Source organism: Eretmochelys imbricata, chromosome 8, assembly GCF_965152235.1.
Source record: "Eretmochelys imbricata isolate rEreImb1 chromosome 8, rEreImb1.hap1, whole genome shotgun sequence".
Lineage (NCBI taxonomy): Eukaryota > Metazoa > Chordata > Testudines > Cheloniidae > Eretmochelys > Eretmochelys imbricata.
Genome location: NC_135579.1, coordinates 8,214,327 through 8,234,282, shown reverse-complemented (window position 1 = coordinate 8,234,282; position 19,956 = coordinate 8,214,327). Strand labels below are relative to the sequence as shown.

Sequence of the window (19,956 nt, the reverse complement as noted above, 5' to 3'; positions counted from 1 at the left end):
TTCCAGCTTCCTATACCAACCAAAATTCTAAATCAGCTTCAAGTGTGGGAAATTCTGGCAGGTTGCAGGAATTTGTACAGCTAGCTCCTCAGAGAATCTTGCAAAACCACAAAGAAGCCTACAAACCACACCAGAGGGAAGCAATAAGGTTATTGCAAGCTAATAGCATTATACTAGCAACACGCTCTGGAAGCTGAAGAGGGACAAGATTCTCAAAATAGATGTTCTGCTTATTCATGGAGGTAATTATGACTTTGTCAAAATTAGCTACTATTTTTGGACCTTTCAGGATGGAAAGTAGAGGGAACCATTAAGCACATTTTTTGGGCGTACACTGTTCTAAGTTCTGGCTGGAAATTAGTTCTTGTGTGGTCAAAGAGCAGAGTACCTCTGAGATACTACAACAACAAGGAGAGCGCAAGACAAGGTCAAACAGGACATAAGGAAATGCCTATCTTTTATCCAAAGGCTTACAAATAGCATAAAGGTATCAACTTTGACTGCCTTAGGATAGTCTGTCCAGATGGTGTCCGCTTGCCTGATGTGGGAAATTACTTTTTCCATTTTCAGATGAAAGCAGGTGAGAATATTTGCATACAAAAATGCAAAGAAAAATAGGGTGTGCAATGATAGGAGATTTTCCTTCTAGGGAAAAGCATATAGTGAATAATTTTCTCCAGTAAGAGACTGAATCATGCTAATTAGGTAGTGTGTATCAGTCTGTACATTTTAAAAGGAGAAGCCTCAGCAATTTATAATATGTGAAGAATGGCTGTCTTACCAGGCTAATGCTGCATATTAGCGGTAAAAAGCCAGCAAGCCAGTTAATTATTTAAGTCTCAGTTCTCCAAAAAAACTGACATGCATGCGAGTAGCCCCACTGAGTTAAAGTGGGCTACTTATGTTCTTAAAGTTAGCACGTGCATGAGCGTTTGCAAGACTAGGGTTTAAGGTAGTAACTTGGGCTCTGATTCTGTAAACACTCACACACACACAATTAGCTTTAAATACATGAGTAGCCTCACTGAACTCAGACAGACTATCTGGAGCACTGCTCAACATGCTGACCAATACTGTCTCATTGTTTACTGGTACTCTCCTCTCTCCCAACCCCATCTGTCTGAATCTATATAATGTCTTATATTTAGATTGTATGCTCCTTCAGGCAAGGACAATCTTTTTTGTTCTGTTTGTACAGCACCGAGCACAATGGGGTCCTGGTCTGTAACTAGGGCTCCTAGGCACTACCATAATACAAATAATACTACCATAATACAAATAAATAAGTTTAGCTTATGCCTAAGTGTTTGTAGGATCAGGGCCCTGATCATTTAAAGTTAGTTTTTTATGTTCAGTTGTACACAGTGTTATAGGAAGTGTATACATTTTTCCTGTTATTGCAACTGTTTTGTTTAATTTGCTTAAAGAGAAAAAAAGATTTTTTTGGCCATTACACTATCAACAAAGACAATCCTGAGTCTTTGTTTTTTGTTTAACGGGAAGAAATGCTCTTAAGAAAGGAGACGCTATATGCCAGATTTCAGTCTGTTGTCTTTACAACCCAGTGACAATGCAAGTATTGAGAACTTAGTGCAAATGCATCTACTAGAATTATTTGTAGTAAACATCTGTTTTAACCATTATGCATAGGACATGACTAAGGGCTGGTCTACACTAACGCTGTAAGTGGATCTAAGTCATGCTAGTTTGGTTAAATAACGGAAATCAACATAACTTAGGTTGACTTACAGGAGGTCTACACTGTGCTATGTCAATGGGAGACGTTCTCCCGCCAACATAGCTTCTGCCTCTCTGGGAGGTAGAGTACAGACATCGAAGGGAGAGCACTCTCTTATCAACTTAGTGTGTCTTCACCAGACCTGCAAAATCAACATTTCTTAACTGATATTTAGAACTAGAAAAATATTGCCAACACATACACATCATATTATTGGGAAAAGAAAATAGAGATTGCCTGAAATATTCAGAATTTTTTAAGGAAAGATATAACAAGTCAAAACAGACTTCAAACCAAAAGTAGAAAATGCTGCTACAAGATATTTTGAACTTTTTTAAAATTAATGGTGAATAAATTACATGGCAGCCTTTATCAAAAACACACGCACGATAGGCCTGATGCAAAGCTCACTAAAGTCAATGGGAAAAAAAGACTCCCACTGACTTCAATTGGCTAGGGATCAGGTCCTATGGTCCGATTCAGGAAAGCATCCCAACAGGACAGCACTTAAGCACATGATTAAATCCCACTGAATTCAATGGAACTTAGGCACCTGCTTAAAGTTAATCAGCATTGTCCTGAACAGGGATGGACTTTCAGTATGTACTTAAATGCTTTCCTGAATGGAGGCCTATAAAACTTAACACTTTAGAGCATAGCATCTGTCAGAGATGAGAGAGACTAAATGCACACAAATAATTTCTTTACTTGATTTCTAAAACAGGAAGATACTTGCAAATCCCAGATAAAATCTTTTTTGTTAGGACATTTGGCAAACAGGCACTTAAGCAATAACAATCAAAGCAACAAGCTACTTCCTGAAGATTATTGACTGGCTAAGAGAGTCTTGATGGTCATTAACTCACCAAGATGGACCCTGTGCTCGGGTCACTACCGCTTTTAGGGAACAAAGCTTAAATAGTACTAGCATGGACCAGGCATTTCTAGAGGAATTAACATCTGGGCAAGCAGCCAGACAATAGGTTTCTCACGCAAATATTTTGTGAGGGTTGTTATAGCATACAACCCAGTCTGAAACACTGAAAAGCAATCCCTGCTCACTTGAGTAGTACTACTGAACTCAACTCCTCATGTAAATAAGGCAAGCAGGGCTTGGCACTCGATGCAGTGTGCAGAAGAATGAAGCAGCCAGAAGCGTTCTTAATAGTTTACTTGTCACATCCCTATTTGTAATAGCTTACCATTTTAATAGTAACATTGCAGAGTCCCTGGACATCTGATATTTAATTAAAAAAAGCACACAGAGGAAAAAAGTTCCATATAGACTTAGATACCAGAGAAGTTCACTGATGTACCACAAAATTCAGGGCAGGAGACCTACAGCAGGACTGGGATCCCATGAGTCCGGCAGGACCTGCTGCCATAATAATGGGAGTGAGTAAGAGAAGTTCACTAACCTTGTGCAGTAACTGAGGTTCTTCTAGATGAATGTCCCTGTGAGTGCTCCACTCCAGGTAATGGTGCATCCCTGCGCCTTCGCTTGGAGAGTTTTACAGCAGTGCCCATATGGATCACATATGCACAGTGCCTGCCTCGCACGCTGTTGGCGCTTGGAGTATCATGCATGCGACCCAGACTCCTCAGTTCCTTCTCTACCAGAGAGCTTGCATCAAACTCCGAAGTAGAGGTGAGGGGGGTTGAGTAGTGGAGCACCCACAGAGACACATCTCAAAGAACCTTAGTTATTGCACAAGGTGAGTAATCTTCTCTTCTTCGAGAGAGATGTCCCTGTGAGTGCTCCACTCCAGGTGACTGTAGAGTAGTGCTCTCTAGGATGATAGGGGCTTCAAAGTTGATAAAATAACTGGATAGTACCGCTCAGCCAAGCTGGGTATCTGCTTTAGGGCCTTGAGTGATTGCATAATGTTTGGCAAAGGTGTGTTCAGAGACCCAGATGGTGGCTTTGAATAGGTTTTATAAATGGGAACGTTGTTTAGGAACGCTGTGGATGCTGATATAGATCTAGTAGAGTGCGTCCTAATTGTTGATGAATGCATCCAGATATCCACTAGAGAGTCTCTGCGTGGATATGTAGGTACCTTCGGAGTGTTCAGCAATAGATACAAAGAGTCTTCGTGAGCCTTTAAATGGTTTAGTTCTGCCTAGGTAGAAAGCCAGTGCTCTTTTAATGTCCAGGGTGCGCATCATGGCTTTGCGAGTTCTTGTGTGGTTTAGGAAAGGAAGTTGGAAGCTGTATAGTTTGGTTAACGTGAAAAGACAAATCTACCTTGGGTAGGAATTTGGGATGGGTACGTAATGTGACTTTACCCTTAAAAAAAGATTGTATAAGGCCGGTCTGCCGTGAGCGCCTGATTTCTCCCACACGTCTCGCTGATGTGATCGCTACTAGGAATGACATCTTCATGGACAGGTGCAACAAAGAGCAGGCTGCTAAAAGTTCAAACTGTTTCCGAGTCAAGACCATTAGCACTAAGTTTAAGTCCCAGGTAGCGTGGGTGTCTAATGTCCGGATAGAGAGTTTGAATGCCCCTGAGGAATCGCTGGTGATTGGGTAGGCAAAGATTGTAGTGTCAATCTTTTTGTGAAAAGCGGTGATGGCCGCCAGGTGTACCTTCTTTGCGCTAACAGAGAGGCCAGATTATTTCAGTTCTAGAAGGTAGTCTAATATCAATGGGAGAGGTGCAGATGTTGCATCAGTTTGTCTGGCAGTGCACCATGTTGTAAATCTCTTCCATTTATATAAGTAGGTGCTACATGTAAAAAGTGTTTTCTACTGTGGAGTAGCACCCTCTGGACCTGGCCAGAACAAGTTAGCTCATCATTAGAGAGCCATAGAGAAGCTATGTTCGGCTGTTGTATTTGTTCCTCCCGTTGTGTCAGTAGGTCTGTGTGGAGAGGGAGCATGATTGGAGCATGTGCAGACGGTCCACATTATGTACGGGTACCATGGCTGTCTTGGCTACGTGGGGGCTATTAGCATGATTCTGGCTTTGTCGGTCCTTATTTTCTGTATCACTCTGGGTAGCAATGGTATTGGTGGGTGACCCCACTTTCGGAATACATATTGCAGTATCGTATCGTTTAATTCCCATTCATGGTCGTGGGGAAAACATCTGCTGAGGTGTTCTGGCAACCAAGTAGTTATGAGGCTGAAATATGGATATTGTGTTGGATACACCAGTTCCAGAGTTTGATAGCCTTGGCGCATAACAAAGGTGACCTGATTCCCCCTTGCCTGTTTACGTAAATGTTGTCAGTCATTACTCTAATGTGCTGGTTTTTTATGAACAGCAGGAAGTGGAGGCAGGCACTGCGGATGGCATGAAGTTCCAGCAAGTTTATGTGTAGACTTGTCTCAGTTGTGGACCATAGTCCTTGTACTGTATAATGTTGCATGTGTGCTCCGCACCCAAGGAGGGAGGTATCCGTTGTGATCATCTGTGATTGAGGGTCTTGTGTGAATGGGATCCCAGAGCACAGGTTGTGTGGGTGAGTCTACCAGGTTAGTGAGTCCTTGACCTTGTGGGGCATTGTTAATTGTATGCTTATTCTGCGTTTGTTTGGTCTGTACACAGTTGCTTGCCATCCTTACAGGCAGCGCATGTGCAAGCGTGCATTTTTGACCACAAATGTGCATGCTGCCATGTGGCCAAAAAGGTTTAGGAATTCATGGGCAGTGATCTGTGGACTGTTCCATACTGTGGATCTGAGTGTCTTTATCGTCTCAAACCTGTCTCGTGGAAGCGATGCCTTCACCACACTCAAGCTGAGGTACGCGCCAGTTAATTCTCACTGTTGAGTTGGCTCTGTTGTTGATTTCTTTATATTTATTTGTAGACTGAGACTCTGGAAACACTCTATCACCATTTGAGTGGAGCGAACGGCATCTGATTGAATGTGCAACTTCAGGAGACAGTCGTCCAGGTAAGGAAAAATTATTCCCTGCTTTCTCAGATGCACCATTACTATGGCAAGGATCTTGGTGAAAACCCGGGGTGCTGTTGACAGGCCAAAACGTAGAACCTTGTACCGATAGTGGTCTGTGCCCAAAGTAAATCTGAGAAAACGCCTGTGTGCAAGGTGTATTGTGACGTGAAAATAAGCATCCTGCAGGTCGAGGGCTGAAAACCAGTCCCCCTGCTCCAGCGCTGGTATTATTTTTGTTAAGGTGACCATCTTGAATCTTCGTTTTCTCATGAACTTGTTCCGTCACCTGAGATTGACAATGGGTTGCCATCCTCCATTTTTCTTGTGTGTTAAAAAGTCGTGGAAATAAAACCCTTTCCCTTGTGTTGTATAGGGATGGTCTCTACTGCCCCCAATTGGAGGAGATGATCTACCTCTTGGCATAACAAATGTTCGTGAGAGGGGTCCCTGAAGAGGGTCAGGGAAGGAGGGGTTGGTGGGGGGGAATAGACAGGAAAGGGATGGTATAGCTCAAACCAGATGACTTCCAGAGCGCATTTGTCCATGGTGATAGTCACCCAGTTCAGGTAGAATGGGAGTAAATGGTCTCCAAATAGCTGGGTGGATGATGTAGGCACTGGAACGTGGGAGAGGTCTTCTAGACCCTCCACCAAAACTTCAAATTTGCTATTAGAAGAAGTAGATTGAGATGCCGCTGATGGTGGAGGGTGTCGTCCTTGTGGCCTCTGTCTCTGTCATTGCTGCTTTTGTTGTTTGTACAGCCTTTGATGTCGCTGTGTGTATGTTGGGTATCTAGGGTGCTGACACGGTTGATATCTGTATTGTCTCCTTCTTGTGGCAGGTGTATGGATGTCAAGAGACCCTCAAAATGGCCCTCAAATCTTTCATCATGTGCAGCACCTCGTTGGTTTTGACTGCGAACAATTTTTCTACATCGAAAGGGAGGACTTCAGTTGTATTCTGCATCTTTCGTAGAAATGTTGAGGAGTTAAACCACAAGGTCTGTTGCATGACATCAGCAGTAGCGGTGGATCTGGCTGCAGTGTCAGCTGCATCCAGTGAGGCCTGTAGAGCCGTATGTGCGATCATCTGTCCTTCAGAGATCAAAGATTTAAATTGTTGTCTCTTGTCCTCAGAGATGTCATTAATAAAGTCCATACATTTTGCATAGTTCCTGTGGTCATATCTGGCGAGTAATGCCGCATAATTTGACACTCTAAATTGAAGTGTGAATGAGACATATACTTTGCAGCCAAACAGGTCTAGGCTCTTACTCTCTTTATCAAAGGGGGTGAAGTGGAAATGCTGTTTGCCCCTTTGGTTGGCTGCCTCCACCCCCAGCGACTTGGCTGCTGGGTGTGTAAAGAGAAATTCCGATCCCTTTGCGGAAACGTAGTATTTTCACTACACCCTTTTGCAAGTTGGTTGAATTGTGGCTGGAGTTTGCTATGCTGTTTTGGCAGGTTCCATGATAGCCACATTGATTGGCAATGCTATCTTGGAGGAGGAAGATGTCTGCAGGATATCTGTTAACTAATGCTGAGTTACAGGCACTTCCTCTAGAGCAATCAAACTCATTAGTCACTCTTTTAAACAAGTCTTGGAAGCGGGTAAAGTCATCTGCCGTGGTTGGTGGAGGAGGCGGCATAATAGCCTCATCTGGTGAGGAGGAAGAATTGTTGTTGAGTGGCGAGGTGTTGGGAGCAGTGTCCTCTTCCTGCTCTGCCATGGGTTCCTCGTGTGTCCACCGCTGATGTCGCCAAAGGTGGAGGCAGAGATCTGGTGTCCTCCCTACGTGGGCTGGGGTGCCTGCTATGGTGTCTTTTGTAAGACCCCCAAGGACTCCAATACAGCCAGTGACCAGTGAAAGGCCTGGGTAGTCCCATCCATGGGTGGCCATACCAAGGTCACAGGTCCTGACTGTTTGTGGACCATGATCTTAATGGTCCAGCAGCAGTAGGTTGGGGAAGAATGGTGATGGGAGAATACCCCTTCCACTCCCTCATCTTCATCACTGGAAAACTGTGATGGAATGGGAGTACAGGTTTTCAACGGGACTGCTGAGCTCCGTCTCAGGTCAGGGACAGTTGAGAAGGAACTCAGGAGTCCAGGTCGCGCATATGATACTTCGTGCGCCAACAGCACGCAAGGCAGGCACCAAGCATGCGCAATCTGTACGGGCACTTCTGCAAAACTCTCCGAGCGAAGATGCAGGAACACACCATCACCTAGAGTGGAGCACCCACAGGGACATCTCTCCAAGAAGAAATGTACTTTGTTGCAGGCGGGATTGGGTGGGCAAAAACAACCAGACTGCAGGAATTTGTGGGAAACACAATCTTTGTTTTTAAATAAAGATTTTAATACTTAAATTTAAGCAAGGGGTAGAAATATTTGATGTCTATTACAACAGGAGTTAAAGTATTTTTTTACATGGTTTAAGCAAGATTTGTTTTATTCTTTCATTGATAAAAATTGTGTCTGAATTCTGTTTATATATAATTTTGTTTTTGTTTTTGGAGCATCAGGGAATCTGTCTCTTGCAGGATCTAAGGTTTTTGTAGGTGTGAGTGAGATAAAAATGCAAGAAACAACGCGGGAGCAGATACTGCGGAGTGGGACAGAAGCAGGATTTTAAAAAAACAGTCCCACGCAGGGCTCTACTCAGGGTCCTATCCTCAGTTACTTTAAATTTGTATAATGTTATTGACTTCAGTAGAAGTATGTCAATTTACACCAGCTAAGGATCTTGCCCTCATCATTTTGAGATTCAGTTCCCTGCCCTCCCCTTCAAATCCACCCATCCACCTATACACACACTCCTCTTAGACCTCAGAACACAAATGAACATCATGGGTACATATTATTTATAGCTGCCCAAATTTTACTTTACACAGATGGCAGGACATCAAAGTTCAAAGTTACATTTGAGCCTTCTGTTGTGTTCCAGACATAGAATAAAATTATTATACTTAGTTCCTGTTATTCAGGATTTACCACTGGGTGTTTTTCAGTGGCACTGAACAGGAGACATTAAAAACATTTAAGACTTTGATATAGTCCAAATTCTTTTCTTTCTTATGTATAAGAAACTCAAGCATTCTAATCAGCATGCATCATTTGCATATTCACTAAAATACATCACAAAGCTAGATTCTGTACTGATCCAAAACCTTGGATGTCTTTCACACTGATTGCGTGCATATTGTACCTCTTACATGGAGTCACATGCCTTGTTTGTACTGTGTTTATCTCACATCTGTTTGTATTTAAGTACACACTCTGACCAGTTTCCTATAGATGTAGGAATATAGTATAAAAAGGGTGGGGCATATTCATAATCACTGAAATTCTACACCCAGCAATGTTGGCATCATGCGAATGCTGCTGAAGACTTTCACAGCCGCCATAAATATTGGTACTGATGTTAGTCAGTATGTTCCCCTCTCTTTCCACAAGTAGCAAATCTGGATGCAATGAAGTGAAGAGTTCTGGCTCCATGGCACGCTCCCTTTCTTTCTTCAGCGCCACTGGTGTTCCCTGGGGATTGGGCCTTGTACTTGGGCAGAGGCTCTGTGGTTGAGCAGGTGTACAGTAAACACTGACCCCATCAACAATAACTTTCCTTTCTTCACCCACCATTCAATGAAAACCCTCCAGAGAGGAAGGGGGCTTGTGACATAGCAGATGGTCATTATGTAGGCTCTGCAGCCATGAAGACCAGCCTGCAGTGCAGTCACAGGTCTTTCCTACAGGTGGCCCTGGTGGCCAGCACATTTCAAAAGATTCTTGGTTTTCAGGGGGAGGTAAAGATGGCCCTTTGAAGGGAAGTCAGGAGAGAATGCCATCGGCCTGATTTTTCATTGCCCTATGGCATGCCTGTACCATTCCAGCAATGAAGCGAGGTGGTAAAGGGAGTGGATCCGTCCATCAGAGAATAACCCTAACCCAGGAACTAGCTGGCTCTTCATTGTGCCCCAGCAGCATCCCTAATGTACAGGGCATGCCAAGGGTAAGTGTGTGGCCAGAGCACTGTGTCTTCTGGAATGACCACAGAGGCCACAGGCAGCCGAGAATTGTAGTGCTGCCTTGAGGTTGCTCTTACACTAGGACAGGCCCGAATATGGGGAGGCACAAGGGTGGCATAAAGGTACCATGTACTGAGCATAGCTTTGCTGGAATGGAGAACTGGGGACTGAACGTATAAACTCAGAATACACTCATACCCATTTTGGGTGTGATTCAGTCAACAGTGAAGATATTCAGTAGCCCAACACAGAACAAGTTGTTTTTATTTTAAGTAGGCAAGTTACAGTGACACTTTCTTTACATGGTTAAAAAAAAAAAATCACATTCACAGCAGAGCTCATAAGGAAAGTTCCCCACTAATTCAGCTATGAAAAATATATGTCTGGTTTGCACACACTGGAAATCTTCAGCCATCCCTGGCTCTCTCCACATCAAATCCAGTGCTTAGTAAAACTGGTTGTTGTTGTTGATTTCTACTTTGGAAAGATGTGGGAAGACCCACATTAAAAACAACCAACCCTCAGTTCTGACTGAAAAATCATATATAGTTGGATACATACACCCCATTGTACTTTTTAGAGTGATCACACATAAGAGGATTTTTAAAAACCCAAACCCTCTACTATATAAAATGCAACTTCACTTGCAGATTGACTGCTGCGATTTATATCAGTTCCAATAACCTCAGCTTTCTGGTACAACCAGCAGCAGCAGAGAGCCTTCTCATGTATATTAACTGGAATGTAAGATACACTTGGTAGTAATACGCAAGCCAACGAGCATACGAAGAAGGAAATAACGTCATGAATTGGCAAAGCAGCAACTACATTCACAAGTTTAAACAAGATTCAGTCACTGAAAATCTACAACTTAAGACCAAACCACAAATTTTCAGCTGAAATGTTATTTCAACCTTTACATAAGGATGTGAAAATGGAAATCCATCAAAAGGTCCAGATATCTAAATGGCTCTGAAAGCAAATGCCTCAGGAAAATATGAGGTATTAAATAGAATGACAAATCTTGGCGCTTGTTATAAATGCAGAGTTCAGAAACCCCTTATCTTCAAAGTTATCCAGCAAAGAAGGAGGAATATCTGGGGATGTGTTAGGGATGAAGCCAGAACATCTGCCATGGCAGGCATGCCATTAGGCAGCTTGAGGGACACGTAAAAGGGGCGATCTCAAGAATCCCTCCGTCATGGAACAGTACTTAGCGAAGGAAAATGTATATCACTGAACAACACAGAGGACATGCAATGAACAGCCCAGGACAGGCAGGGATGTCAGGGCCTTGTTTGTGCCCTAAGTGACCTTTGACAGACGGGAAGGATTCAGATTCAGAAGACACACTACCTGAATACCTAGAACCTTTTAGGTTCTTAACAATTGATTCATATGTGAGAACCATAGGAGGCTGTGTAGTAGTGTGGTCCAGTGATTAGGGCATTAGCCTAGAAATCAGGAGACCCAAGTTCAATTCACTGCTCCACCACAGACTCTCTGTGTGACCTTGGGAAAGTCACTTACACCCAAGTTTTTAAAAAGATACTTGGGTGCTGCTCTGCATTACAAGACCTAAATTATCTAGGCACTGTACAAACAGATATAGGCGATAGTCTGTCCTAAATAATTTAGGGTCTGAAATTTTCCATTTAGGAGTGGATGAATCAAGGCACAGACATTATATGGCCTTGGGCAAATCAGTGTCAGAGCCATATTAGAATTTGCTAGCTCTCATTCCTATCTTCAGCACCACTAGACACTCTCTCTTTCTTTAGCATGTTAGTTTCCCTAATGGACAGGGGGGAAATAATTAATATGCTGGGTTCTGTCCAGCATTCTTATGGACCCAGATAAGAAACTAACCCACAGTATTTCAGCCTAGTTTGAAATTTTAGTAAGTATTCTATTAAGGTAATTTACCTTAGTAACTAAAGATCTAATCCAGTACCCACGGAAGTCAGCAGAAGCCTTTTCATTGACTTTAATTGGAGTTGAGTCACCCCTTATGTACGTTTTTCTGCGTTTGCTTTTAACTTTTGGCTGATGCTCATTTGGCTGAAGTTTATATTTTTTTTTAATTCTTTCCCATATTTACAAAGAGCTAGTCACTAGTGTAGAACATTGTCACAGGATAACAGTCTCCAGCTGCTAAATGCCAAAGCCAGTACTAAGCAGTGACACAAAGCAAACAAAAAGTAAAACAAGATGTTTATTTGAAAAGCTGAAAATATCTCATTTCGATCAGTATTCCAGGGTAATGATATGGTAATAATAATTTTAATTATTCTAAAGTGAGGCCCAAGTCCTGAAAGCACTTTATTTGTGAGCCTGAAATTAAGCACATGTATAAATGCTTTCAGGAACTTGGCCTAAGTGAATAAAGTGCAACAGGCAGTTGCAAGTTGGTACAATGGAGTCACATCAATTTATTCCATGCATATTGGCCACCAACAAGGTTTACATAAGGCTAGAAGTGAAAATAATGCCTGAACTTTGAAAATCACACTCTTAACTGACTCAAATATTATTCTATAGAAGTCAGCCTTTAAGGTTCAGTCAGACAGCTGGTAATGCAACTGTGTTTAATTTATCTTAACTAATTGATATTACTAGACAACCAGGTAGCATTCTTTGGATAACTACTGTTGTTTTCTAGCTTTTAGTTATTTAAAATTATTCCTGGCATTATGTGAAGGGTGGCTTTACTGATCACTAGAGACACTGGGTCCAATTATCCTCTCTCTTGCACTTTGTGAAGTTATTTACATCTGTGCCAACAGCAGTATTATATACCCACTGTGCACAGGTGTAAATGACAACAGAAGGTGCAAGGCCTTGGGGATAGAGGCTCCTAATCTTTTGCTTTGATAAAGTTCTTTGCTAGTCAACCGATATTTTCCTATTAAAATATTAATAGCCAGATTGTGGCCCATCGAATGCTTATGCACATGTAAGAAGGAACAGGTCTCCCTATTATCCCCTGCATCAATGTGGGTAGCCAGCACAGGAGGAATAACAACCTCCACAAGACTGCTATTTCCCCACTGGTGCAGGTGGGTGAGGAGTGGGCAGAACTTTGGCTCTGTCCCCAGCTATGCACTGGCCAAAGCAGTTGCAGTTGTGTGCTGATTAATCTGCACCAGGTATTGGGCTGGCACCATCACTCTTCACCTGAGCAAGAGGAAGTCCTCATCTGCTTCCTGGTCTGCTCTTGGGACAATGCAAAAATGTGCCATCAGAGTATTTCTTGAAGGAACTTTAGCCCCTAGCAACCTGTCCACATCATATAGCAACATTAAAGCCTACTTCTAGAAATAAGAACATATAAGGTTAAGAGAGGGGAAGAATCACAGGCGTGGAAATAAGGAAATTGAGGCGAGAGGAAGGTCATCTCATTTACTTTTATAGTTTTGAGACGTGTTCTGATGCTATAAACCAGTAGTTTTCTGTGACTACCTAGAAAAAATGGAGTACAACTGAGTCAAATTGTTGATTAAGAAGAGCAGAGAACTACATAGAAATTAAATAATCACAAAGATATGAGACCCAAAAGTCTACCAAGAAGTTATTGGATAGATTAGACGTTCACTATCCCCTCCCCAAAAAGTCACTTTGTCATTTAAACAAAGTTTGCTCTACATAGCAATTATTGTTAAAATCACAGTGTACACTTCTTTCAGACGTCTGATACAAACAGATATAGTTTGACCACTGAACGTATGTTCCAGAATAGAAAACCGTAACAAGCTCTCACGTACCCAGCCACATAAAATGCATGATATGGAGCAGTTTCCTTGTGAAACCCTTTAACACTTTTGCTACTTTTCATAAATCACTTGATTAGGCAAGAGAATTGGCTCTAGTGAAAGATCTATAAAACTGTAAAGGTCTGAGCCTATCCTTTGAACAAGTTTCATTATCAAAGACAAAAGCATAACATATGTCAAATCTGTTTGCAACGTTCTCCTCTTCTAAAAATCCCCTTGGTCCTCTCTTTAAATGTTAAAAGCCTCAAGTAAGTTCAAATGAAAATCACCACTGAGCTACAGTACTTAGCGGTCTGTTACAATAGTTAAAATAGAACGTGCCTGTTCTGACTGAACTTGCTCCCAATCTACCCGTAAAAGAAGCTGTTGTTGCAACACAGCTACCCCTACGTGAAGGAACACCCAGTTAATTTGAATTCATAGTTATCATAGCACATGAGATGCAAGTTTTAAGGACAAAGTTCAACACATTTTAAAAATATATACACTATACGAAAATTAAGTAAAATAATTACGTTATTAGGTATAATAGCAAAGCAGCTTACCAGCCCATCACAGTTGCTTATAGCAACTGAAGCGTTAGGCAAATCAGTGATATCCCCAACATATAGGCAATTCCCATGGAGTGGTTCAATATGAGTCACATTAGAATCCTCTTGCCATTCAATTGTTGCTCCAGGGGCAACCAGCCTAGAGTTCAGTCTCAGCCTGAAGTGAAACTCTCTTCCAAAAACAGTGACATTATAAAATATTTGCTCATTTGAAGCTTCATGTTGCAAATCCCCAGCATCTCTTCGGAAGCGCCCCCTTGGAGGTCCAGACACCAGATTAGATAGGAACCTGCCCTCTGAATCTGTGCTGATTGGAACGACAAGTCTGTATTCCTCTATATTCCTCAAAATAGGATCTTTAAAGATAAAAAAAAAGTATTAAAACTAAAAATTGGTTTAGAATTACTAGTCCACGATCCATTACCCCATCAGACAATTACATAAGGGAGATGGCCACTGCATTCTCCACAGCCACTTCATTCATGAGTGTGGCGAAACATACTGCGCAGAGGTCATTTTTCCTGACATAGAGCAAAGTGCAATTATAAGAGAATGTAAGACAGCAAAGTTCTCCTACAAAATAAGCACCCTGCATCTCCTTTCCAGATGTTTTATGAACTGAAGTCAGTTGAGACAGCTGAGCTATTCAGACTGTTGCCATTAATCACCTAGGACGTTGAATTTCTGGGGACTGTTGGCACAATCCTTGGGAAGGCTTCAGTGTCTATTAAACGGACCTCTGACCAGAGCTACACACAGAGGTTAGAGAAACGAAATGTTTATAATATCAGCATTTGCAGGTCATAAATTTAAAAGGAAAACAAGCTTCCCCAAAAAAAAACAACTGTGGGAGAAGCTGATCAAATCCTAAACAAGCTGAAAGCGTGTGATGAGCAGACACAATATACAGCTGGTAACTCGGGCTGGGACCAGCACGAGTGTCTCGGCGACTTTTAGAGCTTTTAAATACATATTGTTTGAAGAAAAAAAGCTGCTACCGTGTGTTTTATTCTATACATGCAATTCCAGGAACTGACACACTAAACTCTGATCTGTCAGATGTGCTACATTGAAACCAGAGTTCATTCGAGGTTCCCACTTCCCACCCCGTCTCTAACTACACTCTCTCTAGCGCGATCTGGGATTTAAACCGCTCTCCCCCAGCCTCCTTTCTTTCCAGAGGCTTATCCTCCCACTGGGGCTGCCAGAGGGTGGCTATGGGTCTGCAGAGATGCCAGAAATCCCTTCCCCCCTGAGGAGGCAGCTCCATCTGCCCCTGTTCTGCTGCAGCCAGAAGAGGTTAACGGAGCACAGGGAGCAACTGCAAGTCTCGCAAAAAGTGTTAGCAGAAGAAGTTGAAGGGGAGTTGAAAGCCCCAGGGCGAGCTAGCTGGGACTTCAGAGGGGGAAGCTGCAGGGAAGCGGGGGCTAAGCCAAGTGAATGGCAGCCGGGGGTGGGGGCTCAGGGATGGAGCCACCTCCCCCCCAGGACCTACCTCTCTCCCTGGAGCTCTGCAGGGCGCTCGCGGGCAGGAAGAGCGCACAGCAGAGCAGCAGACAGGCGATCGCCGCGGGAGGATCCATTGCAGCTGAACCGCAGACCGAGCCCAACACTCGGAGCCAGCGTTAAAGTTCCCCGCCGCTACCCAAAACCATCTGAGGGCAGCCCGGCGCCGCCCGGTCCTCCGCAGCGCCGCCCGGAACGCGGCGGGGACGCCCCAGCCCCGCTCCGGTCCCCTGGTGCATGCACCCAGCAGCAGCGGCGGCCGCTCTGCGGGCTCGCAGCGAAGCAGAGACACCAGGAGGCGGCTGGAGCGCAGCACCAGAGAACACAGGGCGTGCGGGAGTGAAGTCAGGCTGATTGACAGACGCGCTGCCACCCAGCGCAGCCCGGCTCCGCAGCTAGCCCTGGCAGCAGTCCCGGGGCTCCCCTCCCTCCTGGAGCCAACTCTGGCTGCGGGACACCTCCCCACCCACCGCTTCGACAGCCACGTTTCTTTGCCCTTGACTCTTCGCGAGCAGCAGCCCACAGAGTAGTGAGCGCCACGCTCCCTCCAGGTCCTAATGCGCTCAAGTTTCTGTCCCAAGACGCCCCGCTCGGACCCTCCTTCTGCGCCAAGCTCTTGTTATTGGAGTCCTGACATTATGCTAGACCTTGTGCAGCAAGAGGAGGGGCGCGCACACTCCTCCTCCCAAGGGGTTTACATCACTCACGGATCTAAAGACGTGCAGCAGACCCCTACACCTAGCACATTCGGGGGAAGTTGGGCCCACATCTCAATTTGGCGACTCAGGCCGCTCTTTGGAGAAGCCAAACTTGACCTCCCCTTCAGGGAAGCTTACCTTCTTTGGGCCTCAACTTTGCCGCACAAGTCAGCTCCCATCTCAATAAAATGCATCTCAAACACTTTATAAATTGAAGGACACGTCTAATTTCTGGCCAAGTAGTCTGATTAGCTGCTACATCCGCTAGAAAATCTCAGTATTATTACATAAATCTAAACACTCATTTAAATACACATCCACACACACACACCCCCCAACACATTTGCCTCCCCATTTGCAGTTTATCAGCAACAAGTAGAGTTGTGCAAAATGTTTGCATCAAAAACGGAGAACAAGCCAGTCAACCAAGGTTAGTCTAATGGTTTGTGACTCTGTCATGCAGACCCGATCCCACCTGAGAACAACCCTGGAACTAATCCATGGATTTGCATGAAAAACAAGCAACTTTTCCATGCAAAGCCAGGTGAAATTCAGGTGTTTTGACTTGAGTCTCAGATTCATTTAGAACTGCAAAGATCAGAACTGAAAAAAATAATGACATGGCCTAACGCAAATCAAAATCAGAGTTTCACCTGGATCTAATACATTTGGAGCAGACCAAGAAATTTAGATTGTAAATTATTTGGTGCAAGGACAGTCAGGAGAGCATCTAGCAGAATGGAGCCCTGATCTTGCAAGGAGTCTCTGGGTACTATTGTAATGCAAACAACAATTAATTATTAACTGTTTTTTTTTATGTAAAGAAAATAAGTTACATTTTTTGCCATAAAAATTTTTCCACATAGATACAGACAGCCTTAGGGCCCAATGTTTACATGTGACTTTAATGTAGCAGTTGAATAAATACAAAATGTTTACTTTTTCAGGATTATTTGCCATTTTCATCAGTTTACTGGCCAATTTTGCAGTATCCTAAAATGCTTTGCCTCTTTGTTGTCACTGGTTTGGGCTTTCACTCATAGTAGATTGATTCATAGGTGTATTTTCATGTTTTCCATCCCAAGGATTCAGAGTAACAGCCGTGTTAGTCTGTATTCGCAAAAAGAAAAGGAGTACTTGTGGCACCTTAGAGACTAACCAATTTATTTGAGCATAAGCTTTCGTGAGCTACAGCTCTCTTCATCGGGTGCATACTATGGAAAGTGTAGAAGATCTCATTATATACACACAAAGCATGAAAAAAACCTCCTCCCACCCCACTCTCCTGCTGGTAATGGCTCATCTAAAGTGATCACTCTCCTTACAATGTGTATGATAATCAAGTTGGGCCATTTCCAGCACAAATCCAGGTTTTCTCACACCCCCCCCCTCCACACACACACAAACTCACTCTCCTGCTGGTAATAGCTTATCTAAAGTGACCACTCTCCTTACAATGTGTATGATAATCAAGGTGGGCCATTTCCAACACTTGTTTGCATCTGAAGGTTTCCTGGAGCAAGGTTTCACAGGGGGGGAAATCGCATGGCAGAGCACCAGCTATCCCTGTTTATTACTACTCCTGCATGATTAAGGGCCCCATCCTGCATCCTTTACATTATTAACCCCTTTGACTCCAGTGGGGTTACATCCTGTGGGAAGGGTGTAGGACCAAGCCCCAAAGGTAGAAATACTGGAGTAGAATAAGACTGTAAAAAAAATCTGGTACTGGTCAGTGTGGGAGAGAGAGTACAGGAGAAGATGGACCTCACTTCTGACCCAGTCTGGCAATGTCTATATCAGTGGTTCTCAAACTTTTGTACTAGTGACCCCTTTCACACAGCAAGCCTCTGAGTGCGACTCCTGCCCCCTTGTACATTAAAAATAAACACTATTATAAATGATGGAAGTGAAGTAGGATTTGGGGGTGGAGGCTGACAGCTCGTGACCCCCCACATAATAACCTTGCGACCCCCTCAGGGGTCATAAGCCCCAGTTTGAGAACCCCGGGTCTATATCCCTATGTTCCCCCCCCCCTCTACTTTTGGGTAGTCTGATCTTTAAAGCTGGTAAAAAGAGAAGGGGGTTTTGACAGATATCTATAAGAGCAGAACCACTTATAAACTGTACATATCAATCTTCTCTTTGGTGTTTTTCTTGGATGCCCTTTTCTTTGGGGGAGGCTTTTGCAATAGATTTCCCTGTTTGTTTGTGAGCTAGTATTCAGCAGCTTCTCTTACTGAAAATCCTATATATGCTCATCAGTACAGCTCCGTGGCTAGTAAAGCTCCAGCTTTATTTTTATTGGGCTTGTATTTTAAACTGATATGGCTCCTTTAGATTCCATGGATCCAGTCTTGCTCTGACTTAACTCAGCAGGTGTTCTGCCATTGCCTTTGAGGGGAGCATGAACAGGCCAAATGTTTATTACTAAAGGTCTCACGTGCATGTGCCTCAGAGAGAGAGAATACAGTGACAACAGTTGCTGTGGATATACAACACATGGACTGGCCAACAAGAGGGTTGTGTTAATTGAGATGGAATCTAATTGGAAGAGTTGGAGGTTAGCAAATCTGCTTAATATGGATAACAGCTGCATTGAAGGGTGATGACATAAGCAAGGAAGACAGAGAAACTTGTGGAAGGTTTATTGCTATGGAGAAAATGAGTTTCACATGCAGTTGTTATTGTCTTACCACAGCCAAACAAGATCAAGGGAAATCCACTGGTTCCTGGTACCTCCAGAACTGCTTTGCCTATAACCTTCTCAGTAACCCTCCCTTAGGAAAAGGGAGAACAGAAACAAGTCGATAGTTGGTAAGATTGTCAGGTCTGGTCTACACTACTGAGTTAGGTTGATACAAGGCAGCTTACATCAACCTAAGTATGGAAGCGTCTACACTTAAATTTTGCTCCCACTGACGTAACTGCCCAGCTACACCAATTTAATAACTCCACCTCCTCAAGCAGCGTAGAGTCAAAGTCGATGTAGCTAGGTCAACGCAGTGTCAGCACAGACACTGTGTTGCTTTTGTCAAGTGTTACTGGCTTTCAGGAGCCTTCCCACAATGCCCCATGCTGACAGTACAGTTGATACAAGCACTCCTGGTGAGGATACACATCACCCGCACAAGGAGCAAAGTGCAGACATGCACAGGCGATGTAACTACTGCAGCGGCTGTTTGCCGGCAAAAGGTAGATTGACTTAATTTTGTAGTGTAGACATGGCCTCAGCATCAAGTGACGAGGCCAGAGCTTTAGCTGCTATAAATATCATAGTTCCACTGAAGTTAATGGGTGAAATCTTGGTCCTGTTGTAGTCAATGGGAGTGGCCCCAAGCTCGTCCAACACCAGAGCTTCAATGACTGACAGGAGCTGAAATGCAAGATGTTGTTGCACTTGTTCCATTAAGATTCTGTTCTGACACAACAATAGCAGGTAGCTCTGTCCAAATTGATGTGATATCCTCCACTTACTATTTCCACCTCTGACGTGAAGCCTTGCAGCAAGAAGCACTTGACTGAGTAATCCAGTGTAGGAAGTCCAGATTAACCAGACCACCAACCACTAACAGCTCCGCTGTGTCTAATGAAGGTAGAGGCTGCTTCCTTTGTGGCTAGGCTCCAGCATAAAACCTTTTTTAAAAATTTATGACAGAATTGGCCAAGTTCAGCCTGAGACTTGCACCCCTTGAGCTTTACCTCTATTCAAAATCTAGGCTTAATTTTTCATTAAATGAAATCCTTAAGTCT

The 19,956-nt window shown here is 43.5% G+C and overlaps 1 protein-coding gene across 1 annotated transcript in view; it reads right to left on the bottom strand.

The window, feature by feature from the left end:
- ADAMTS2 (ADAM metallopeptidase with thrombospondin type 1 motif 2) overlaps nucleotides 1-15,595 on the bottom strand; it is a 261,507-nt gene extending 245,912 nt beyond the window's left edge. Inside the window, exons 1-2 of the mRNA XM_077823990.1 lie at nucleotides 15,495-15,595; nucleotides 13,994-14,355 (exon numbers count right to left, since the gene is read on the bottom strand). Of these exons, the coding sequence (XP_077680116.1) occupies nucleotides 13,994-14,355; nucleotides 15,495-15,582 (450 nt within the window). The 5' untranslated portion in view covers nucleotides 15,583-15,595. The remainder of the gene's footprint in view (nucleotides 1-13,993; nucleotides 14,356-15,494) is intronic.
- Nucleotides 15,596-19,956: the final 4,361 nt, after the last annotated feature.